The following is a 24238-nucleotide window of genomic DNA, read 5'->3' as shown; positions in this document are numbered from 1 at the left end:
AAGCATATAAGGCACCTATAAAAGGTTTTATATGGAGAGGCGAAGATTAGATAGGGGAGTCTGACAGCCTTTGACTGATAGGACTCAGACCTGAATGCCGCACATTCAAGTGAGGTGATTTTCCCGTTATTGCTCAAGCTGTTCAAAAGCTCTTAGGGAAGGTGAGATCACAAGCGTTTTCCTCTTTCACTTTGCAGATGTGTTCCTCCTTCACTCATGTTAACACTTTTCCATCAGTACATGGTGCTAGCATCAGAAATGGCACTACTAATGAACTTTAAGTAACTACATGCTTCATTAGAGCTTTGGTTTCAAGTTTTGCAAGAAGATTTAATGCCTGGTTAAGCTTCATGACTGTTAAGACGGTCGGATCAGGGTGCAGGTCCAGTTTAAGGTCAAGTCTTTCTGAAGGTGGAGGGGCCGACTGCCAGTAAAGTACTGAGGATAAACGGTGAGCACGACTGCAGATGCGGTATTCGCTCTGCTGCTTCTACCTTCACCTTTTGGGTTTGTGTTTCCTTCACTGTGTTTAAAGTTCAGTGTGCTGCCACTTGAAAAGGCCCTTAGAAAAACTGTCTTCTATTTGGGAAGCACTGATAAAGAATGAAAAGTATAGAGTTTTGGGACAGCATGCATAGTGTCCACCAGGTTAAGGATTTTAACTGAAATGATTAGTTAATCTGTTATTTTTTTTACTTTTATTGCTTAATCTGATTCATAATTTTCATGTTTCATTGATATAGTTTTGGTTTTTTGTTCAACACTTCCATCCACATTGGTTGTTCTTAAATGTACTTTATAAATACAACTGATTTGATCTGAAAGCATTATGAAATTCTAGCTATTTTTTGTGAAATTATGAAAGTTACACCATGAATGCCATCAAATCTTTTACCACTAAAGTTTGTATGTATACAGGTGAAACTCCAAAAATAAGAATATGGTGTAAAAGCTCTTTTTTTCAGGAATTCAACTTAAAAGGTGAAGCTAATATATGAGACAGACTTGTTACATGTAAAGTCAGATATTTCAAGCCTTTATGTGTTATAATTGTGATGATTATGGCTTACAGCTTATAGAAACCCCAAATTCAAATCCTCAATTAGAATTTTGTGAAAAGATTCATTATTCTCAAAGTGTCACACTCTAATCAGCTAATGAATCCATAACACCTGCAAAGGGTTTCTGAGCCTTTAGATGGTCTCTCAGTCTAAGATGAATTGCTTCCACATTAAACTGTTGCTTACATTTGTGTGACCGAATGAGGGATGGCCGGATTTTAGTAACTGCTAAGGTTCCTTTAACATCTTGAAAAAGGTTAGACTCCAACATTAATTGGAGTCTGTACTTGGGTTGACCTTTAGCCTGTGTGACACCACACCTTACTTCAATGTGTCCAAAACTGACTGTAAAATGATCTGTTTTGTGTTTTCTAAGGTCAGCTGACTGCAGCAGATACCTTGAATTGATTTTACGCTAAAGGTTTAACATTAAACTAAGTGATGACAACCGTGTTTCATTGAAACCCATCTTGTGGTTCATGAGGTACCCTGCTAGAGGATTGACTCTAACGGCGAATCTGAAACCAAGATCTCAATCAATCAGTTGGCTCTCAGTGTTCGTGCTGTGAATAACTGACAGTAACATAACACATTTTAGCTAGAAATCAGTCAAACTGGCTGCTAATCGTATTCAACTTTCGATTCATTGTGACGGCCATCTGGAACTGGAGTTATATCAAAATGAATATGTTCCAGATGCAGCACTTGCAATGACAGTGGCTCTAAAATCCATCTAGTGGTTTAAGATTTGCTCATTTATCCTATCCCCTCATTGTCCACCTTCAATAGAGAATAATAATTCCTTTAACATCAAGGACACGGGAGACGCTAATAATGATGATGGCAGTGAAAGTTATTTGTATTACATTTCCTGACAGATGAAAGCGTTCATCAACTAAAGAAATCTGAAGTTTCGTTCAATAATCCAACATCCACTGAAGCGGCAAAAGTGACTTGGAAAGAAAGAAAGAAAGAAAGAAAGAAAGAAAGAAGTAATTAAAAACGATTTTTTTTCTTCTCTTCATGTGAGATCTATCACTGATCTCTTTCTGTGGCTGCCAGGTCCGACTGTTCTACAGAGGCCAAGCCTTGAACTCAAATCAGCCATCATCATTACCGGGCTGTTTGCAAACTTGGCAGTCTCTAATAGTTCTAAATTAGCTCTTTACTGCAGCCATTCGATGGAGTTGGCATAAGTAGTTTGGTCAGTGGTACAGATTGATCGCTCCTCTTTAATTACAGGGCTGACTCACTGCTAACCCTGCCTCACTCACTACTCTTTTTTTCTTGTTGGGAATAATAATGTCATCTCTTTCGACACTTTCAAAAATTTGCAATTTCCACTGGACGAAGCGTGGGGGCACCTGCCACCATCAGGTTTTGCTAATGTTGCCGTGATTCCACCTTAAATCAAAGACTGCAGATTGCAATCCAGTCATGAAGGCCTTAAGTAATCAGATATGTATGATTGTGTCTATGCTTTAGGAGAATAACAGCTTTAAACTGCAGTCAGTTTATCGCTTTAATCATTTGAAAACTGTTTTAATAGCTTCACATGCTTTGATTTGTCTTTTGATTCAGTGGCTTTATTGGATCATAGATGTCATGGTGAGTTACAAGCTCCAAGCAGTCGTCTTCTCTTTTTTCGGTCGACTGTAATTTTAAATTAGTGTGTGGCAAACATTCACATCTATCCCGACCACTGTTTTAGAAAAGGGAGGCAGGGGAAAGTGATGTCAGACAGGGCTGGTGGCAGTGTCATCAGTTACTTTTAGTGCAAAATCAAAGATAACCATAAATGGGAGCAAGACATATTAATGTGTAATTAACTACAAAGAGCGAGGCGGTAATGGTCACCCCCAAGTGAGGTCTGAATAAACCCCGAGAGCAATAAAAACTCTTTTTTGAGCTGTTATATCAAAAAAGTCAGGAAGCATAAAACTTGAGTTTGTGAGAATTAAAATTAAAATGTGACTCTGTGTTTAATGATGGTGAATCTGCTGCTTGAATCTTGAGAGCACCTGAGTAGTGTGAGGGATCAGGAGAAGGTCAAAATAAAATTATTTGGAAGAAAACAAAAGAGAGAAGCAACAAGAGGGTGAGGCTGGCAACATGCAGCTCCTGCAGCAGCGCCGCATTTCAGCAAAACAAGCTTCCAGACAGACGTTAGTGTCTGAGCTCAAACAGGCTGCCTGTCACCCCACTGCGGCAGCTTACAAAGTTTCTGATAGCTAGCTCAGGATAAAGAAAGGAAATGAAGAGATGGACGCCCAGCGCAGGTGGATGCAAGAGGCATGCGTGGCTCGCTGGCCCAAATCAGCGGCCCTCTATAGGAGCTGTCAATGTGCATCTGTTTGAATCTTCAACCACGTGCGTGCAAATGCATTCATGCAGGAAGTGGGTCTGCCGCTCTTCAAAAACAAATAATGACAATGACAGTCATGAACAATATGGCAGGAATTTGGAAGTACCTGAAATGAGTATTTTTTTAAAGAAATGCAGCAAATTGCCTTCTTTTTGGGGAGCAATGCCATCTAAGGAGAGAAGCAAGTAACATAGAAGGAAGTAAGGACATAGATGAAATGAGGAGAGGGGAGATGCCAGAGCTGTCAGACACATGCAGCACTCGCTCCGTCACAGTGCGGCTGCAGGAGCTGTCCTGCAGATTGGGAGGGTGCTGACATCGCTGCCCTTCTAGCTGAGAATAAAGAGGCAGCAGTTTTAAGTTTCAGGTTCCAAATCATGTCTAAAAATCTGATTTTACCATTCAAAAATTGTTTTCCCGCTATAGTTATTGTATCAGGTGAAGAAGTTTCCTGACGACAGAAATGAGCTTGGCTGTAACAGTCGGAGTTAGCCAAGACAATGGTGGAGTAACTACGCAGAGGAAATGCAAATCAACACCTGCACACAGTTGGTTGCCGTTGTTTTACAGAGCGCAGATGTATTCACATCAGCTTTCCTCCTTCAGTAGAAATGTTGAGAAAAAAGATCCTACATGCAGTCTGTCAGCCATAATCATGCACCTGCTCACAGCTGCTCTGATATCATAGCGCAGTTATCGTCGCGTCTCGTGCTGCAGACAAAGTAACAGAAAAGGCACTTTACAGTCAGACTTCGCTCTAGAATGACTGCGTTTTAAGACACCTTATCTCTACTTATATTCACTTAACAGCACTGAGCAAGGCTAAAATGTTCTCATCAGAAGGGGAAATTGGTTGCTTTCAGGGAAGGCGATGAAATGTAAGACTTTTTTTGTTAAAGTGTGCTCTCTAACTCTCTAAACGGTACCAGAAATATATGCAATATGGCTGTATATGTTACCATTAATAATGTTACTGTAGATTACACATGTGAATAGCTGATATTTAAGGTTTATCATGGTTTCTTATTAAATTAAATGTCTCTTTAATCTGAAATCATTTTCAAACAGATTATGAAAAGATGGTGATCAGGGATCTGAAGTGAATTTCTGTTTCTTCAGCCTCGATCATTTTATGGTTCATTAAACAACATAAATTATTAGTAAAAGAGATATACGTACATGGTTTCAAAATTAAAGCACTAGGTCTTTTACTGTGACCTGTGTTTTTAACAGCTTAGGTTGGCCACATTCCTGCTGCTTGGTAAGTAATAAAGCTTTCAGTCTATTTGTTTCCCTTCTGATTTTACACCATAAAGACTTTTTAGACACAAAGAAAATATAGCAGATAAGGCAATCTTTGGTTTATTGTTTTTTTAATCTGCATTAACGTGACTTCATTTTACAGTATATTACTCTGTTTGTATGTCTGGCATTAGAATAGTATCACCTGTAGGAGATGAACTACTTTTTTGCATTTTATCGTTATTAGTTTCCAAAAAGATCAGTTCTGTTGCAATAAAACAAACAAATTATGTACATTTTTACTTGTTCACATAAAAAAATGGTTTACATATTTTTTATCATAACTGTAGAAACGTTAATGGTGAATAAATGGTAACTGGCCTGTATTTGATATAGCGCCTTCTAGAGTCCTGGAACCCCCCAAGGCGCTTTACAACACAATTAGTCATTCACCCATTCACGCAGACATTCCCACGCTGGTGGGGATGAGCTACAATGTAGCCACAGCTGCCCTGGGGCGCACTGACAGAGGCGAGGCTACCGAGCACAGTCGCCACCGGTCCCTCTGACCACCACCAGCAGGCAAGGGGGTTAAGTGTCTTGCCCAAGGACACAACAGCAGCGACAGACTGAGCGGGGCTAGAACTTGCAACCTTTCGATTACGGGGCGAGCACTCCTCTGCCACCGACCCCCCACAATATATTTAATACATGTTAATATTTTTTTAACTGGCATCATTGTTTCACATTTCTAATCACACGGATGGAAAAAAATGATGCTGGTCCAGCCAGAATGCTTCATTTAGCTTCCCTGTGAATTTCTGCAATAAATACCCTCAGGTTGTTATTTAATTAACAGTGTATAGCGAAGATTTCAACTGCTAGCTTCATACAATACTATCCTCAAGAGCCAGTGGTGGATCATGGGGCTACTAGATGTACAGAGGGACAAATTATCAGTCCAACAGTCTTCACTGTAAATCCTTGTTTGCTTCATTAGTGCCACTAGTGTTTGTACGTGGGATTGCATCCACCAATAATCTGATAGTCGAGCCAAGGGCATATGAGTGACATCAGGGGGCTAATCATATTTTAGCAGGGGCCAATCCACCTGTGGCCCCGCCCCTAGAACAGTCGATGATCTGGTATAATTTTGGGAGGATTACAATGGTTTTAAGGTGAATGTGACCCAATTGCCACTGGCATCACTGTGACTAGCCATTAGCTCGTCTGTCCTATCAGAAGTGCTTTTTGTCCAAACTGAGGTTGTTTAAAGAGCTTTGTACAATAGGTAAAATACTATTCATGATGTTTGCCCTTCATAATGCCTGGTGTCTTCTTCAACAATAAATAGAAGAAAATTGATTGTCTAACTTATTTTCTGCACATGTTCAGGTTTGGGTGCACCAAGGCTGGAGGGTTCTTCAGGTAAGATCACGAACCTTGTAGCTCTCACTCGAGCATAACTGTTCACACCACCGTAGCATTGCAACAGGCACAGTGATCCATCAACTCCTGAAAATGAGCTTCTCTTGAGCCAACACATTGTTTATCTACAAGGGGAAATAAAATCTAACTCTGTCATCTTTATTAACTCTACCACCACTGCTTTGTGCAGTAATGAGCAACGTACTGCAAACATTTCCACGACATCTAAAGTAACTGGTGTCAGTCTGTGAATGTGGGTGGATCTCTGTCAGTAAATTCAGTTTCACGGTCGTAAACAACGGTTTTCTGTCATCTTGCTGCTGGCATGAAACTAATTTATATGTGAACACAGTTTTTCAGGAATTTGATCTTAGAACTTATTCATTTGGCTTATTTAATTTGTGTTTAAGCCCCTAAACTATCAAGCAGTTTAATAATAATAATAAGAATAATAATAATAATAATAACCACCACAATGTTACAGACAATGTGGAGTTCATGTCAGTCATTTCCAGCATGTACATTTAAAAGTCCTCCATTACTCAACATTTTTCTGACTTTCTTCCTTTCACCACATGCCCTTCAAGTGCATTTTCATTACTTAAAAGATGGCGGCGAGATCCCTGAGAAATAATGAATTCAGACTTATCCACTGAAATGGCTGATTCAGCTTTGGCAGTTCGAAGCAACAATAACAAAAGATACCCTTGGGCCTTTGTGCACATGAATATTGTTGCTGAGGCGTGGGTCCAAAACATTAACAATGCAGGGAAGGGAAAACAAATATCTTGCCCACAATGGTTCATTCACATGGCATGCTATCAATTATGTTTGTTATACAACCAGCATTACATTGTGTTTGTGAACGCTTTTCATTTTGACAAATGTTGCGGAAGGCCTTTGAGTTTCACTCCTAGAAAGCAGCTTCACATAAATCTCATTTTAATTACCAAACAAACTATTCTGTGTCAAATGTAAATCACTCCAAATTTTAGAAGCGCTGCCATCAGGCAAAAGCAATAGCATGCCTTATAAAGGAGGGTATTACATGCTCACACAGCACTGAGTGATGAACAGCTGTGAGTTGTTATGCTTCAGCTGCTTTGATTCTTTAGTTCATTTAGTTTAACTTTTCCAGGTTCTTGTCTCAATTTCCCCAAAGACCAAGTCCACTTGTTTCTCCAACACATCTGCAGTGGTCTTGGGTGTGAACAAATGCCTTGTGAGTCTATCTCTGTGGGAAACAATGCGCTGGTGCTCCGGATTCACCTAGTAGAAGTGAGCCAAAGGGGAAGTGAACAGCAAACTGCAAGATTTGGAGTCGTATTTCCTGATATTCGGATATCTCACCTCTGATTGAACACAAACACGACTCCACTGATCTGCTCGCTCTTCAATGTTGACACAGTAACACAAGACTGAAGGAATTCTGCCATGTTGTGGAGTTGCTAATGCTAAAGGTTAGCTTCTGCTGACTGGGATGTGTTCCTCTTTTTCCTGCATGCTAAATCAACAAAGGCCTTCCCCATCGGAAGCGGACATGAGTGATTCCATGAATCCTAGTTTCCAATGTGACTTTTCGAATCTGAGTGTTTCTGTCTAATAAGTAGAAAACGTTTCCTCTGTGAAGCTCGCCTTTAAATTAATTTCTGCCATGATTTAACATAAAAGCTTTATGTGATAGTATGCATTTTCAGTGTATTCAAATATGTGTTCCCTTCAAGGACTTTTGTGTTTTGTGTAACTAAAGCATTTTTAACAGCCTCCTTGAGATACTCACATTTGCCTTAGCTCAAGCCTTGCAGCCATGTATTTTGTATATAAGGAGACTTTAATTTAAATAAGTGCCTTGTAACTCCTCTTCATTTGCTTCACATAAGGTTAACCTCTTGGATCATTTCCAGACTCTCAGCGGCGCGGACTGCTATACGGCCTTCATAATGATGCATTGGGCCGAACTAAACAGACTAGTAGATGATCATAAAGCATAAGGCCAACAAGGCTGATGTTTGAATTTACTTTCAAAATAAAACTCGCCTTTAATCAGAACCCAGTGATTGGTTTAACTCTCGTGAACAGATATCAAATACATTTATATAGTGCAACAATTTCCACATCCACTGCTTGCTCTTGTATGACATAACTTAAAAATAAAAGGAATTTCTGAACTTCTTGACCAGACATTACCTAGAATTGGCTCAGTGAGGTATGAAATAAGTTAAGCCAGGTGAGGAAATATTATACACAGGCTAAAGCGCACAAAGGCAGAGATTAAACTGCAAAGAGGACAGTGGAATAAAAGCTGTAAAATCTAGACAGAGCAAGGTGGCACTTTAATCTTTGGAAAAGATTGTCACGATCCAGAATTAAGAAGATAACTTAAAAAAGTTATTGGATTCTCCTTCAGCCACGGACGTTAATCAAACAATGGTGATCTGCCTGCTTTTCATTTCAGTGTTCCCCAAACTGAAGTAAAAAAAAAAAAATTATAACAAAGATCTGAAGAAGTGCCAAGTTGCTGCAAGTAATATAATTAGCCTCGGGGGTCTTTTTTTTTTTTTGGACATGAAACCCTCCATTCTCTTCCCTCATGACTAATTCACAAGGCCTTGATTCTCCTTTGGCATCTCAGGATGTTGCCTGTGAGCCACGGAGACGCTTGTACGGGTTAAGTTCACTGTCAGTTTTAGGACTTGGAGCCTTTCTGATGATGTACTTTCGATGCCGTTTGTAAATGTTGATGTGTCAGGGTTATTTACCTCCTCCCCCTTCTCTTTAGAAGACAGGCCAGGGTGGATGAAGGTGAAACAAAACCTTTCCCAGTATTTACTCCCAAATGGGCTAAATTGTTAGGGTAACTGTAACAACATATTCGTCTCAAGAGAACATGTTTGCTTTTATGAAACCGTGAGATGAAAATCCAAACTGTGCTTTTATCAGAGTCAGAAAGAGAAAACTCCTCTGACATGGCATTCATATTGAGTTATGAAAGATGCAAAAGAGAGTTTTGCGCTATAGATGTACTCCGCCGTCAGTTTGGAGAATGAGTATGTGTGTGCAGCAGTGGATGGAAAGGTGTGTCACTGTCTACTGTGTGTATGTCTATGCATTTCTTACTGTGTGTGTGCATACTGTAGGTGTGTATGTAGGGCCTTAGCTGTCTTGCAAGTCAATAGACACACTGTCACCACTGGCAAGTAATTGACAGCTCAGAGTTTGCACTGATGCAGGTCTTGCATATTTTCCCTCCATTACCATTTGTGTACGTCAGCCCTGGAGTCCTCCTTGGCAGTGCGTTCAGGAGTCGTCTAGCTTGGCAGCGGATTAAACAAACACCCTCCATTCCAGGCTTTCGGGGAGAAATGATAAACTCCCTCACCCCCACTAAGCCAAATGGGTGCAGGAAGGCTCCAGCTTGCTCGTTGCTGATTAGTTTTATATTTACAGTTTGAACCACCTGCAGCACTTCCTGCTCCTAAAAGTTGTTTGCAATTAAAAGTCAGGCACTGGCAAATAGTGTTTGGCCAATAAGAGAATCAGAGTAAATATAATGAAAACAAATGCCCAAAACTCTCGTTTGGAAACTGGAGTTTATTTTCTGTTTTACACAGTTGTTTTCATGGGAAATGGGAATTTCTTCAGATACACGTTTATGAGTATTTTAGTTAAATGTGTTATATACAGTAATAATACAAAAAAAGGTCACCGTATTATTTTTGTATCATTTAATGATAAAACAAAAAATAAAGAAGCAATAAGTCAGAATTGTACCGTGAAATAACCACAAAACAGGCTAATGTGCAAATCAGTGGTACTCCCTCCAGGTCCTGGAGAGCCGGTATCCTGCATGCTTTAGTTTCAACTCTGCTTCAACACACCTGATTCCCATCAGCAGGTGATTAACATGCTTCTGAAAAGCCTGATGAGCTGCTGCACAGCGGATTCAGCCACATAATGTTGGAGTAAAGTAACAACAGGAACATGCTGGATACCGGCTCTCCGGGACCAGGAGTAAGTACCTGTGGTAACGGAAGGAAGGTCACATTTAAACAGATTTGATTCTCAGTTGGCTGGAGGCTCTGTCAGTTTATCTTGTTTCAAAAGATTGAAGAGGACCGTAGACAATGTTTACAATCTTCTCAGATGCCAGTGAGTCACAGGATTGCTGTAAAGTATCTGACACAACCGGTGCTACGTTCACGGTCATTCAAACGACTCCAAGATGACCAAATCATCAGCTGTCCACGACCGTGCTGAGAGCTGTGATGAGCCATCTGTGGCCATGTGATATGTTAGGTTTTCTTCAAACAAGGAGTTTTACACTATGGGTATGCTTTCTCTTCTGTCCAAAGGACATTGTTCCAGAAGTCTAGTTCATCCGGATGTGGCTTTCCAATCCTAATTGGTCCCTCAAACCTACCAAACAAGCCATTTTTGGTAAGTCTTTCTAGTTGTGAGGTCATGAACTTCAACCTTTAACCTACTATAAAGTGTCCAATCCAATCCAATTTTATTTATAAAGCGCATTCAACAAGGCATTACAACCAAACAAGGCACTGTACACTAAAAATGTTAGTTAATTAAACCGGCGTTATACAATCATGTCGAACACAGATAAAAGATAAAAAGGAAATACAACAAAATTCCCAAAACTAACATCTAAAAATCAATAAAACACAGGGAGAATAAAAAATTAGAAAAACATTTTAAAAAAGAACCTCAATAATACGGAAGTTGATATTGTGAATTCCATTTTTAAACAAGGCAGTTGTAACTGAGGTTCATAATTATGTGGTATACGCTAGGTATAGCGTATACTAAGTGTGAGATGAAGCTCTGTTTCTCTGTTATAACTGACCCAAATAGAATCTTCTACGTTTGTTTGCACATTAATTTTAGCCTTTCTCAATTTCAATTTGTGGGTCAACCGTTGCTCTTTCAAGGTCAGTGTGGATGTATTTCCATCTTGGTCTGGCATTAACATACACTAGTATGCTCCAGAAATACAAAATCCAGAGGTGCTCACACTCATGATAATTAACTAATACAATTATTTCCCCTCTTGAACTGAGCAGAATTACTATTGACGTATTTTTACATCTTTTCAATTTTTTACCCTTGAATAGCCAATAACCTGTGTTGTGTCTTTTGGTACAGTTTTGGTTAGATTAGAACAATTTTAGAACCTGGCCAAAACCACGTCCAGATATGTAAAACCCTACGACTGAAACACAAACAGCTTCCTTTCACTGTAACTTCATGAGTGCAGCTTAAATGCCACCAAGTGAATGTAATGTCAGCAGGTGAATTGATCAAATCAATCAGCAGTTACCCTGTCTAATGTTGGTGTAACACGTTTTCATTTCTGCCATTACAGCAAAAAAAATAAAAGGGGGGGGGGTCTATTATGAGCAAAGCAGAGACAACAGATGCATCAACCTCTCTGCAGCTTTACATGTAGAAATCCCCCCATACCCATTTGTGCACAGGTGTGAGATGTGGGGGTTGGGAGGGCACGTTGGTTAAGGAAACGTTATGCAACACTCCGTCTCCCCCCTCTCCTTTTTTTCCATTGCTTCTTGTTCTCCAACAAATCGTTAGTTTCACTTTTCATTAGTCTGAATCAATAAGGCGGATCAGTGGCTGATGGTGTGGACTGCGTGGCAGACACCCCGCTCGGTCTCCTTTCTTTTTATTCATTCTTCCTCTCATTCTTTGTTCTTTCATGAACTCCGGCTATCTCCTCAGCAGCCATCCAGTCGGAGAGATCGAGTGAGGCAGCGGGAAGCGTGGAGGGGCTCGAGAAAGAGAGATGAGCCACAGCTTGGAAGACTGCTTACCCGGTAAGATGAAAATGGCAGAGCAAAATGAAAACCCGCTAAAGATTACTTAAGAGCCCCTAACCTCTCAAGCTTAAAGCAATATTAAAAATGGAGGCTGTATGCTGACAAGGAAATTAAAATTTAAATGCTCATACAGACACACGATCTCTATTAAATGGTACTGCTGCTTATTTATTTGTTTTTCTTGGGGGGGGGGGGGGGGGGGGGGTATTTATATTACAAACTTGCTGTAGTTATTTTTTTTTTAAATGTCAGATTCGGAGAACCCTTAAGGACCAAGTTTTCTTGATTTTTCAACACATTTGCTGTGGTCTCTAGTATAAATTAATGTGTTGTGAGTCGATCTCTGTGGTGTTCCTGTTTCAGCAACTAGAAGATAGCAATAACGGGGAGCAGAACACGGCAGGATTTGGAGTCTTACTCATTCCTGATATCCGGACATCTCGCCTCGGATAACAGCATTGCGACTCCACCGCTCACTCTGTTTTCTCTGCAACATTGATGTTTTATCACCACCAAAAACACAAACCTGGAGGAGTTCTGCCATGTGGTGAGTAGCTAATGCTAACAGTTTGCTTCTACTATCTGAGACATGCTCTGCTCTCTCCTGGACACTAAATTAACAACAGCTTTCCAGCGCTCCTCTGTGAGAGCGGAGGTTGGGTAGTTGCACACGTATGGCTGCTGTTTCTCACCAGTATCAGCTGATGGAGAGCTCTAGTTTCGTTGCACCGTTCGTGTTGCGGACCGCCAGGCTTATAAAGCGTGGGGGAAACCCTGCTGTGTCTAATGCAGAAATTGGGGTCAGAAGACTATTTTCACATTAAGCCTGCATGTTAAACTCAGAGTGACTGATTACTTTCAAAATTTACAAATAAAACATGGTTTCTCAGTGAGCTTGTTCTTTAATGTCTGCAATATGAATCAATAATAATGAAAAAGTGATTTTGACACTGAACTGTTTACTGTCTGATGTTTATTTTATTATGTAATTTTATAAAACATATAAGGGCCTGATGGACAGATGACCAGTGTGTCTGCTGCCTCTCACCCTCAATGACAGCTGGATATTGCCCCTGGCTTTCCCACAATCTGAGTAAGAATGTAATGGTTTACATAATGAATGGATACAAGTATAAATAAATAAATGACTGTTGCCATCTGTAGATCCTCCACAAGAAGGCAGAACACACAAATGCTATAGATAATGGCAGGTCTATGATGAAGGCACTGAACCTAATACTCCATCAGGCCTGAAGGGGTTTGACAAAAATTTTGAATGAAGCAAAGCAAGCAGCAAGCAGTCAAACCTCCCATAGACAACACAAAACACCTCATTTGAGTTGTTTGACTGGACTCTGAGCTCCTTTTGAAAAACCAAGTTCTTCACCTTATGAGTCTGACCCTGGTTTCACACTGGAAGCATCAGCGGCACGAAATGGCAGCGGAACGGTTTACTCGTGAACTTCAAAGCGGTCCTTTTCACACCATGAGTTTTGGCAGAGGCACGGCTTCCTCGCTGGGCTCGTCGCTGGATTCATGAGATCACACGATTCCTCGAGACTTCAGGTCACGGTTTGTGTATGCAATCCGTCATTAAACCAAAAAGAAGGAAATCACATTTGCTATCGCTGTTTGATGTCATATATGATGTTGTTCTTCTCCACTGCCATGATTAAAGCCATGAAAACACACCACTGCACTTCTGAAATGATGTTGTGAGTAAATAAGTCATTGGGTCACACGTGGGTGGGTCACATGTTGCATCGCTGCAGTACTTTTATTTTGAAAATTATTGGGGATTGGCACACTGAAACAGTGTGTGATTTCCTGTCTAGTCCTTTGTTAACTGCAGAAATTGACTCATCCCAGAAGCAGGTCGTGGCAAAATAGAACCCGATGCCAACTCTAGAGGCGCGGCGTGCCGCCTCTGGGATGCTCCTGGAAATTGCTGCGTTCTGATGGTTTAAGTCCACAGTCTATAGACTATAATAGATTCTATTTGAAGCAGTGATATTCTGCTGCTGTTCCACGCTGCTGATGCTTTCAGTGTGAAACCAGGGGGTCATCAGCTATCTGAGCTCATTACCCAAAGCTCATGGGCCCATAGGTGAAGGTCGGAAAGCAAATGTGCACATCAACAACTGATTACGTTTCCATACTTGCTTTGGTTTCTATTTCTTGCAGTTGTATGAGTATTTAACAACTATGTGAATGAATGAAACTGTTGCGCACCCATGAGTTATTTGACTCTCTTGATTTGTTGACCATGTTGGCTGACTTACCCAGGACGGTGAGCCGAGCAGGACGGGACCTCATGGCAGCCTGGACGGCCTGGCATTCAAACACTGCATCATCCATCAGCTCAACACGCTGAATGCGCAAATGATGCTCCCCCGAGCCGTGGTCGCCAATCACTGTGTAACGTGGATAGCCTGCAGCGCAAACAGTTTTGTTTATTTTACATCATTTTCAATGTCAGAATACAACTGATCTGCCAAAATGCATTCATTTGTTAAGTTCCTCATAAATCATAAAGTCTGTTGTCAAGCATGAATTCAGTGTTACCAGGTTATGAGTGCATTAAAAGAGCTACATAGATTGATTTATATAGCTAGATCGTTTGTTTAATAACGCGTTCACATTACATTTACAGCGCTCGTGGTGATGCTACTGAGATGCTGTGGAAGTTTCTGCATCCAGGACAAATCATGTTCCATCAGAACAGTGAAGATGAATGGCTCAAACCTGAGTTGTTTCAGCACTGCTGTGTGAAAGGGATTTACAGTTTAATAACGGGAGAAAGCAGAGGGTTATCCAAGAGACCTGGGGAGTCGAACCAGATGGTTTTATGGATATCCCCTCAACTAATATCAAAATTTGCATTGGGTGTGTGTAATGTGGAGTGCTTCTTTCTGTGGGGACGAATGATCAGGAAAACGTACGTGTTAAACTAATGTGCACTGTGAGGTATTTTTACAGGCTTTTGGAATTGTTCATCGATGAAAAGCCTTTTATGCGACATCTCTTCATGTTTGGACGTGGATACAATTTGTAGAATGCAAGGATATTTTCTTGTCCTAAATCTTTTACTTTAGACAAATGTGAGACATTTCCAGTTGAGGAAAGGCTCTTTTTGATTTTTTTCCACTACAGTTGTCCTTCTGTAATTGATTGGTGATAAAACCAGAGGATTGGATTGAAGAGCTTTTCAGGAGAACAAGGCCAGGCATTCTCAGAGAGCCCCAGGGCAACTTTTTTGCAAATCAATCTACACTTCTCTGTCACCTGGGGATGCACATGCATCGTTTCACAAGTACGTTGGCCGGCATTTTGTAGGTCTGATGCTGGAATTTCAGTCGTGGTTCAGCGCCACGGTAACTTCTATGGCGGGAAACCCTGATTGCACTCATGCGTCCGGACCACGATCATGTATTTACTAATGTGTTTATAGATTTCAGAGACTTTTTAACAGGGACAAATGTGTCCTTTGTTCTCCTCTAGCTCTTCATGTGGTCACCAACTCTAAACCATGCTCTTAACCTATGCTTTTCTCATTTCCATCCACGAATAAAATGTTTGCTCAGTATCTATGAACTCCTTCAGTCACGGGTGAATAAACGTAATTTTTTTTTTTTTTTTACTTTTCCACAATGCGTTCTTAAATCTGTTCTGTGTCTGCTGCTAAATATCTTTTTACTTTTTGACGGGGCAATGGCGGTGCTGTTGATGAATTTAAATGAAGTGGCGTCCTGACCATTCACAAGCTTGCAGACGGCCAAGTATAAATCAAGCTTTATGAACAGCTATTACAGCAGAAATCTGGGGTTTTTCTCAGAGGGCAACACCTAGAGGTGCAACAATAATTGCACCTCAAGCCCCTCATCCTGCTTTTGTGATTATAGCTGAAAGCAACGTCTCTCATTTGTGAAAACTTACATCTAGCTGGCCGACAGAGCTAAAACACATCGTTTTACAATTATCATTCCACCTACACACACACACACACACACACACACACACACACACACACACACACACACACACACACACACACACATATATATATATACACACATATATATATATATATATATATATATATATATATATATATATATATATATATATATATATATATATATACACACACACTCACACACACACACACACACACACACATATATATATATATATATATATATATATATATATATATATATATATATATACACACACACACTCACACAGACATTAGAAAAGCTTGTTTGTCCTTAAGAAATGTTAACAACTCTGCATCAGTCTGGTACAGTGAATACTCTGACTGACATCTGTACATAAGCAAATGTCTAGCGCTAATAGATAATTCTGACTTTCTCAGTGGCCAAGTGGTATTTCCCCTACTGGGACATTGTGGGTTCAAATCCACTGCCAAGTCACAGGAAATACTTTAAAAAAGGGACCCAATACCTTCTTGCTTGACATTCATCATTAACGGGTTGGATTGGGTCTTAAACCATCAAATGGTTCTCGAGTGCAGCCACTGCTCCCCCAGGGGATGGGCCAAATGCAGAGATGTAATTTCACTAGTGTCTGATGATGACTAATTGGACTTCATTGATGAGAGGCACTCAATTCAAACTGCTGCATTTGGATTTCTGAAAAATAAAGTCATAGATAATTTCTGAAAAGGGGAAAACTCCGGACTGGTTTAAAGTTCTTGAATTTGTCTCTGGCAAAAGCCATCATATGCTCTATGTCCAATTACTGACTTTAGCTTCATTGAATCCAGCAGCTTTTAATAAAGCATGAAGTGGATCTTATAGGCTGGTGGGGTGAGTTACAGCCAATTAAGCCACTCTCTGCATTTCATCCTCCCACGTGAAGTCTTTAATCTTAAGGGTCTATACAGTTGGAGGGCGTAGGACAAAGGAAAATCTTGACACAAATATTAAAGCTGAGAGGAGGGTAAACAAGAAGAAAGTACTGGTAACAACATACACACACCAAATATTTAATCATGTACACCTTGCTAGTACCAGGTTAGAGCCTACTCTACCATCAGAACTGCTTTAATTGTTCATGCCATAGGTTCAACTAAGTGTTCCTCAAAGGTTCTGGTCTATACTGGCATGGAACCACAATACAGACTTGTCGGCTGTGCATCTCCAAAGAGTACTGTTGCCTTTCAATCATTTTGAACACAATTGCATCGGACCGCTGACTTATCCAAGCCATTGGATATTGTCTCTTAATTGGACATTTCACTCTCTGTCAGCCCTACAGAGGGTTGTGGGTGAAAATCCCAGCAGATCAGCAGCTCCTGAAAACTCACATGAGTCTGTTTGATAGAAACAACAATACATTCGGTTACCTAAATCCTCTTTGAAATCTGACGCTTTAATCTGACCAAGTCGTTTTCACCACTTAGATGCCTAAATGCATTAGATTGTTTCCATATGAGTGGCTGACTAACTGACCCATTTAGCCAGCTATTGTTGCCAAAATGTATCACTGTCATTTTTGACTCACATCTAACTAATCCAACTTTTACCAATTATTTGCTAGTAAACAACTGAGAAAAAAGTTTTGTTAAAAATGTTTCCAAGTGCTTTGATGGGTTAATTCTACCACCAATATCAAAGAAATCCTTTAGAACAAATTTGCAAAGCGGAGTGTGAGATGGGGCGTGTGTGTGTTCACGTCCCAACTCAGACTGAAATCCACTTGGCTCAGCTGAGTATTTTATTAGAAGTGATTACACAATCATTAAAATGGAAAAGAACACACAAGATGAAACTTTAGGGAGTACCTCTCATCAGCGGTATGCAGGAACAGAAACTTCTAGTTTCACTGGGGAGTCAAGATGTGAGTGTTTCAATCATGGAGTCAGACAGTGTGCTTTGCCACGCTGCTCTTATGTGCGCTGAACGATTTTAACATCATAAGGCATTGATCAATTAGAGGACCTTCATGATGCTACAAAACCGTTTCTAAAATCTCTCCGCCAGTGGGCACAAAGCATGTTGCTAACTAAAGAAAAACACCGTCAGCAGGATTGCTCCTAATTTACTTATTTGAAATTGTAGAATGATGTACAATGGCTCATTTTAGTCCTCTTAGAATACTTTTCCAAGCTAAACATCTTCACAGGTATTCAAGGCCTGTGTGTATAGGATTGTTTTATGTTACCATACATCATTTTCTTTCAGAAAACACTGACAATAACTGGTGTCACCAGGTTTGACAGCTCGAACCACTGGTCCTGCAACACTGGTTGCAGGTACAAGTGGTGCAACAACTGTGGTGGCCGCACACCATTTGCGTGTGAAAAAAGTGATGTGCCACTGCATGTGGAGTGCTTCAAAAAGTACCACACTGAGTAGTGCATCTATAACAAATGATAGATTATGTGGTAAATATGCTATATAGATACATTTGTGTTAGATGTTCTAAGAAAACATGTTTGTTGTGATTTTGAGTTTAAAAGGTGAATAAAGGAACCTGTTCAAATTGTTTCTTGTTTTGAATTTTCTGAGGCTCCACCATTATTTGTTATTTTTAATGACTATGCTATTACTTTGTCGTGCCCTTGGCACAGGCCACCTATGCACTCACCTCAAATAACCATTGGAGGAGGTGTTGCTGCAGTGGAGTGCACCAAAATGACAGCGGTCAGCCCTGGTTATGATGATATTATTATTACTTCTCTATTCCTATTATTAGGTGACATTTCACCTACTGACAAGCTGTGTGACCTCTGCCAGTCATAAAAATGCTATTTTCTTCAAAAAAAAAAAAGTACATAATTGAAAAAAATATTTATAACATGATTCAGAGGTACTCAACTCAACTGATAAAATTATATGCATTTTGACTGAAAATTTTTGGGCACTAATGGGTTAACAGGCACTTGGGCAAGTGTACATAATAAGGTGGTCAGCGAGAGTATAGATAAAATGGGTAGACATCTAAGGTCAATGATCCTCTAAGAAATGTGACACCATGATGACAGCGTGTCACCTTTCTTCGACTTTCACTGTGGTGGCCCTTTAGTGACCTAATGCTAGAGTTAACAAGGACTTGATCACACCGGAAAGCACTGAGTAATATCACTCATAAGCACTGAGTGATAACAAGCTCAGAATAAAGTCGATGAAGCACCTTTGCATGCAAAAGGTCACCCAGAGAACCACTTGGCTCCATTTTGGCAGTGATACTATTGTGAATCACAGGGTTGATGATCACTGCACAGATCTGAATAATGTGAACTGCGTTTGACTCTAGTCTGTGTACCAGATAGAACTTTGTTTTGCTTGTTCCTAGTCATAGCTCTGTATAAGCCGAGTGGATTTCTCCAACACATACACATCATCTTGCCAGTTACCTCATCTGTGCTTCTGGCAAACTAAGAATAATATTTCTGTGTAGAGACATGGCTCTCATCCAGCATTTCATTTTGATGCATTAGCTGGATCCAAAAAAGAAAAGTCATTTGCATTTGTGATGGATAGCGAATGATAAAGATGTTATCATCTCATAGTCCAAGAATTGAAACGGTGTAATGTGTTTTGCCACCTTATAAGCATCTTGATTATGCATTTTGTCAATATGATTGAAATTACGCGGGCAGACAGGAAGACTGATCACCTCTGCACATGTGATGTGTACATATAAAGGACCATTGATCTTGGGTCTCAGCACATTTCAAAGACACAATGTGTTACCCAAAGCAAACAATGTAAAATAGGCCCATTAAGGAGTAATGAATCCATCAGGGAGAAATGGATTTGTCTTGAGGCTGAATCAATGCTGCACAAGCATGTGTGTGTCTGTGTGTGTGCACGCATACATGTAACTATAAAGACACTGAAGATATGGCCTAGTGATTTGTAGCATTCACCTAGAGCACGTTTGCCACTGTGTAACCATCGAGGGATAGAAACAGGTTTGCTGCAGCTCTGAACAGGTGAGTGGTGTTCAATTTGTTCTCGTGAGAGGCAGGAGTGGCACAAGCTCGCTTCTGAAAAGGTCCGCTATCGCGTCTCGCTCCAGAACGTACACATTATACACAAACACTTCCTTCTTTGCCTTGTTCCATGTGCACAACCTGCAGTTATATAGACATGTACTGTAGGCCCGCTGCTTCTTTTGTCGCCACCCGGGCGCCGAGCAGATACGTTCAATGTCATGCATATTCATGACACTGATTGGTATGTTGAGCCGCGCTGGGGCTACTTCACGTTTTCTTTAATTAGAGTGGAAAAGCGTGGCACAAAGGGGAACGAGGAGGAAATTCGGGGACAGATAGGAATCATTGGCTTTTGTGCAGCGATTTCTCGCTCCGAATGGTGAAAGAGTTCTCTCAGTTTAATCACCGCTCCCGTGAATGGAAACAGGTCCCAGGCGGAGGATGCTGCCACCGCAGCTTCTTTCTATGAATAGATGAGCAAACCTATATTATTGAAATGCTCCGTGTGACATTTGATTCGTTGCACTCTCTACGTATACAGCCGCCACTTTCCTTTCATTGTGTGCGTCTTGCTGTGATATACCATCACTCTCTTACGGGTGCATGTGTTGTGTGTTTAGGTAGGCAGGACTGATAAAAAGGGACAGCTGTGGAGTGCTTTATTTTGAAAAAAATGTCATCTGTCTCAATGGAAAGCACTCAGCTTCTGTCTGGATTATATTGGTGATTTTAGAAACCTTTCTTCTCCCGGCTGCCGGCTATTTCGCTTCACACAAATCCCCTCTTCTTTTTAACACTTCTCTCCTCTGAAGAGAATAGTTGTGTAGAGGGTGGAGAATACTTCATACAGTCGGGGACTTTTTCACACTTTTCACAGATGTTTCATTAAAGGCTGATTTACTGTTGTTGAGTGTGGTGACCCAACGGTCCCCCTCTTTTTTATTCCTCCTCCTTGCTTTGCTTGCTGTGAAAATGAGATTTCATCTGGATAATTCCGTCTTGTAAAAATCAATAAAACTAGAAAACATTCCCGCTCAAGTCCGAGCCTAAATACAGGTCCTTCTCTAAAAATTAGCATATTGTGATGAAGTTCATTATTGTGTGTAATGTAATGATAAACATTAGACTTTCATATATATTAGATTCATTACACACAACTGAAGAAGTTCAAGCCTTTTATTGTTTCTAATATTGATGATTTTGGCATACAGCTCATGAAAACCCAAAATTCCTATCTCAAAAAATAGCATATTTTGTGCGACCAATAAAAGAAAGTGTTTTAATACAAAAAAAGTTAACCTTCAAATAAGTTATGCACTCAATACTTGGTCAGGAATCAGGCCAATTGAGCACAGTAATACCATGGTCAGTAAACCATTAACCAGTGGTGTTGGCACTGTGAGAAGGCGCCAGGTCGTGCTAAAAAAATGAAATCTTCATCTCCATAAAGCTTTTCAGCAGATGGAAGCATGAAGTGCTCCAAAATCTCCTGATAGCTAGCTGCATTGACCCTGCCCTTGATAAAACACAGTGGACCAACACCAGCAGCTGACATGCCACCCCAGACCATCACTGACTGTGGGTACTTGACACTGGACTTCAGGCATGTTGGCATTTCCCTCTGCCCAGTCTTCCTCCAGACTCTGACACCTTGATTTCTGAATGACTTGCAAAATTTGCTTTCATCTGAAAAAAAGTACTTTGGACCACTGAGCAACCAGTGCTGCTTCTCTGTAGCCCAGGTCAGGCGCTTCTGCCGCTGTTTCTGGTTCAAAAGTGGCTTGACCTGGGGAATGCGGCACCTGTAGCCCATTTCCTGCCCACGCCTGTACACGGTGGCTCTGGATGTTTCTACTCCAGACTCAGTCCACTGCTTCTGCAGGTCCCCCAAGGTCTGGAATCGGTCCTTCTCCACAATCCTCCTCAGGGTCCGGTCACCTCTTCCCGTTGTGCAGCGTTTTTTGCCACACTTTTTCCTTCCCACAGACTTCCCACTGAGGTGCCTTGATACAGCACTCTGGGAATAGCCTATTCATTCAGAAATTTCTTTCTGTGTCTTACCCTCTTGCTTGAGGGTGTCAGTGATGGCCTTCTGGACAGCAGTCAGGTCGGCAGTCTTACCCATGATTGCGGTTTTGAGTAATGAACCAGGCTGGGAGTTTTTAAAAGCCTCAAGAATCTTTTGCAGGTGTTTAGAGTTAATTAGTTGATTCAGATGATTAGGTTAATAGCTCGTTTAGAGAACCTTTTCATGGTATGCTAACTTTTTTAGATAGGAATTTTGGGTTTTCATGAGCTGTGTGCCAAAATCATCAATATTAGAAACAAAAGGCTTGAACTTCTTCAGTTGTGTGTAATGACTCTAATGTACATGAAAGTCTATTGTTTATCAGTACATTACAGAAAATAATGAACTTTATCACAATATGCAATTTTTTTAGAAGGACCTGTAGAACAGAGCTCTTTCCGTTTCTCTTTCATTCTATCTCAAGCAATCATAAGTACTCTCTTCTCTTCTGCCTCGTATTCATTTAAAGGAGACTTGATGGCTGCAGGACTCTTGTTTACAGCTACCTCTCAGGTTCCCCTGAGCCTGATAACAACCTGAACGGAGAGTGGAATGGCTTTACTGGAGCACTGTCAGTCTCTGAGGTTTAATCACAAATCTGTGAAAGGGGAGTGTTTGCTTAAGGTCCGGGGGTAGAAAACCTGTTATTGAAGTGCATATTTAATAATTTATAGCCATGAAGGATATTTGAAAATGGTCTCAATTGTGTTTTTGCACTGTGATTTGCATTTAATGTTTATGCCTTCTAGCGGTCAAAGTGTGTAATGCAAATTGGGGCCGTATGCCGACACATAAATGGATCACAGTTTGGGGTGAATTTAATGGGCACAGCAAGGAAATTTAATGCTTTCATACATTTTCCTTTCAGTTCTTCAAAAGCATGTGTGAGTCCCCTTTGTGTGGATTCAGCGGGGTCATGAATGCTGTTTGCACAAAGTCACAATTGATGGAGAAGCAGGCCACCAAATGACATCGGACAAGTGACTTTATTTCAAATTAAACAATTAGGACAATTATGCAACGAGTTGCGATGTAATTAGGGAGACACCTGCTACTTTTCAAAGGGCTACTTAGCAGCCGGAAGCCCCAGGGAAAGATTCAATTCAGATTTCATTTGGATTTCTGTATGGCTTCAGTGTCAGGAGATTTGAGTTCGTTTGTAGCAAAAACAAGAATGAATTTCAGACTCTTTGCTCACGGTGAGTGATCCTGTGGTCCCCCCTGTTCTAAAGCATGCTGTTAGAGGACTGCTTTCATCTGTCAGTGATGCAAAGGGTTTATAGACAAGAGCATTATTGACAGAGATGAAAAGAATGAATAGAACAAAGTGATATGAGGACGGATAAATGCTGCTTCATACCAGAGAGGTCTCTGCCCACTCCCAAAGCCAAGCCATCCTTGATCCACAGGACAACGCCATGGTAACCGGGGATGGTGCACGGTAATGTCACAGGCTGGCCTGCTACCACCACCAGATCCTGTGGCTGCTGGGAAAACATGGCCTCCACCCCTTTAAAACAAAATAGACAAAGCAATCAGGTTAGATCTGCTTTTATCACTTTAAAGACAAACAAGAAGAAGTGGTAAGTTCATGACATGCGAGGAGATTAAATGGCAGTTCAGTTTCCTGGTAACAGGATCTTTGCAGTTATAGAACAATCACAGGGTCTGATCCCCATACCAGACTGTGGGAGTTATTAAACAACAGAGGTCATCACAACAACTCTCACCCATGCCTAACCCTAGTGATCACAAGGTTTGAGAGTTCCCTCCTCACCTGCATCTTTAAAGGATCTGTTTTACCCTGGTAAATGCGTTGGCCCTAGTTTCTGTAGCAGAAACATACGGGAGTAAAGAAAATGTTTGTTTCCTGCTAAACATTCCTGGAGCAGAAGCGTGCCCTAAAACTGCACAACGTTCCCTGTTCTCCACCGATTTCATTCAACCTTCTTGTCAAACGTGTGTTGTAAGAAACCCTGAAGGGTGATATCCCCAAAAAGTGACATCTCGTTACTATTCATGATACAAAGACAAGATACTGTACTTGCACTAGTGTGCTGTGGTGAGATTAAAGCACGGCCTACGAGACAGCTATCATAGTTCAGCTTGGCTCGTTTATGCAGGATGTCACCATGCAGATGGGCCGGGCTCGTACACACCACAGCAGATAACACGATCACGTCTGCCAACGCCGCTCTGCTGGCATACATTAACTCCAGCTCACACCCATGTATTCCAGCGGTGCTCCTGCTATTAACT

General features: G+C 40.8%; 1 protein-coding gene across 16 annotated transcripts in view; it reads right to left on the bottom strand.

Moving 5' to 3' along the window:
- The window catches only part of kirrel3b (kirre like nephrin family adhesion molecule 3b), a 216984-nt gene that overhangs the window by 56067 nt on the left and 136679 nt on the right, over positions 1-24238 (bottom strand). For all 16 annotated transcript variants that reach the window (XM_054742841.2, XM_054742848.2, XM_054742842.2 and 13 more), the window contains 2 exons: positions 23340-23489; positions 14225-14374 (listed from right to left, as the gene is read on the bottom strand). In XM_054742841.2, the coding sequence (XP_054598816.1) occupies positions 14225-14374; positions 23340-23489 (300 nt within the window). The remainder of the gene's footprint in view (positions 1-14224; positions 14375-23339; positions 23490-24238) is intronic.

Source organism: Nothobranchius furzeri, chromosome 13 (assembly GCF_043380555.1).
Source record: "Nothobranchius furzeri strain GRZ-AD chromosome 13, NfurGRZ-RIMD1, whole genome shotgun sequence".
NCBI lineage: Eukaryota > Metazoa > Chordata > Actinopteri > Cyprinodontiformes > Nothobranchiidae > Nothobranchius > Nothobranchius furzeri.
Note: the sequence above shows the minus strand (reverse complement) of the source record. Positions and strands in the feature narration are given on the sequence as shown.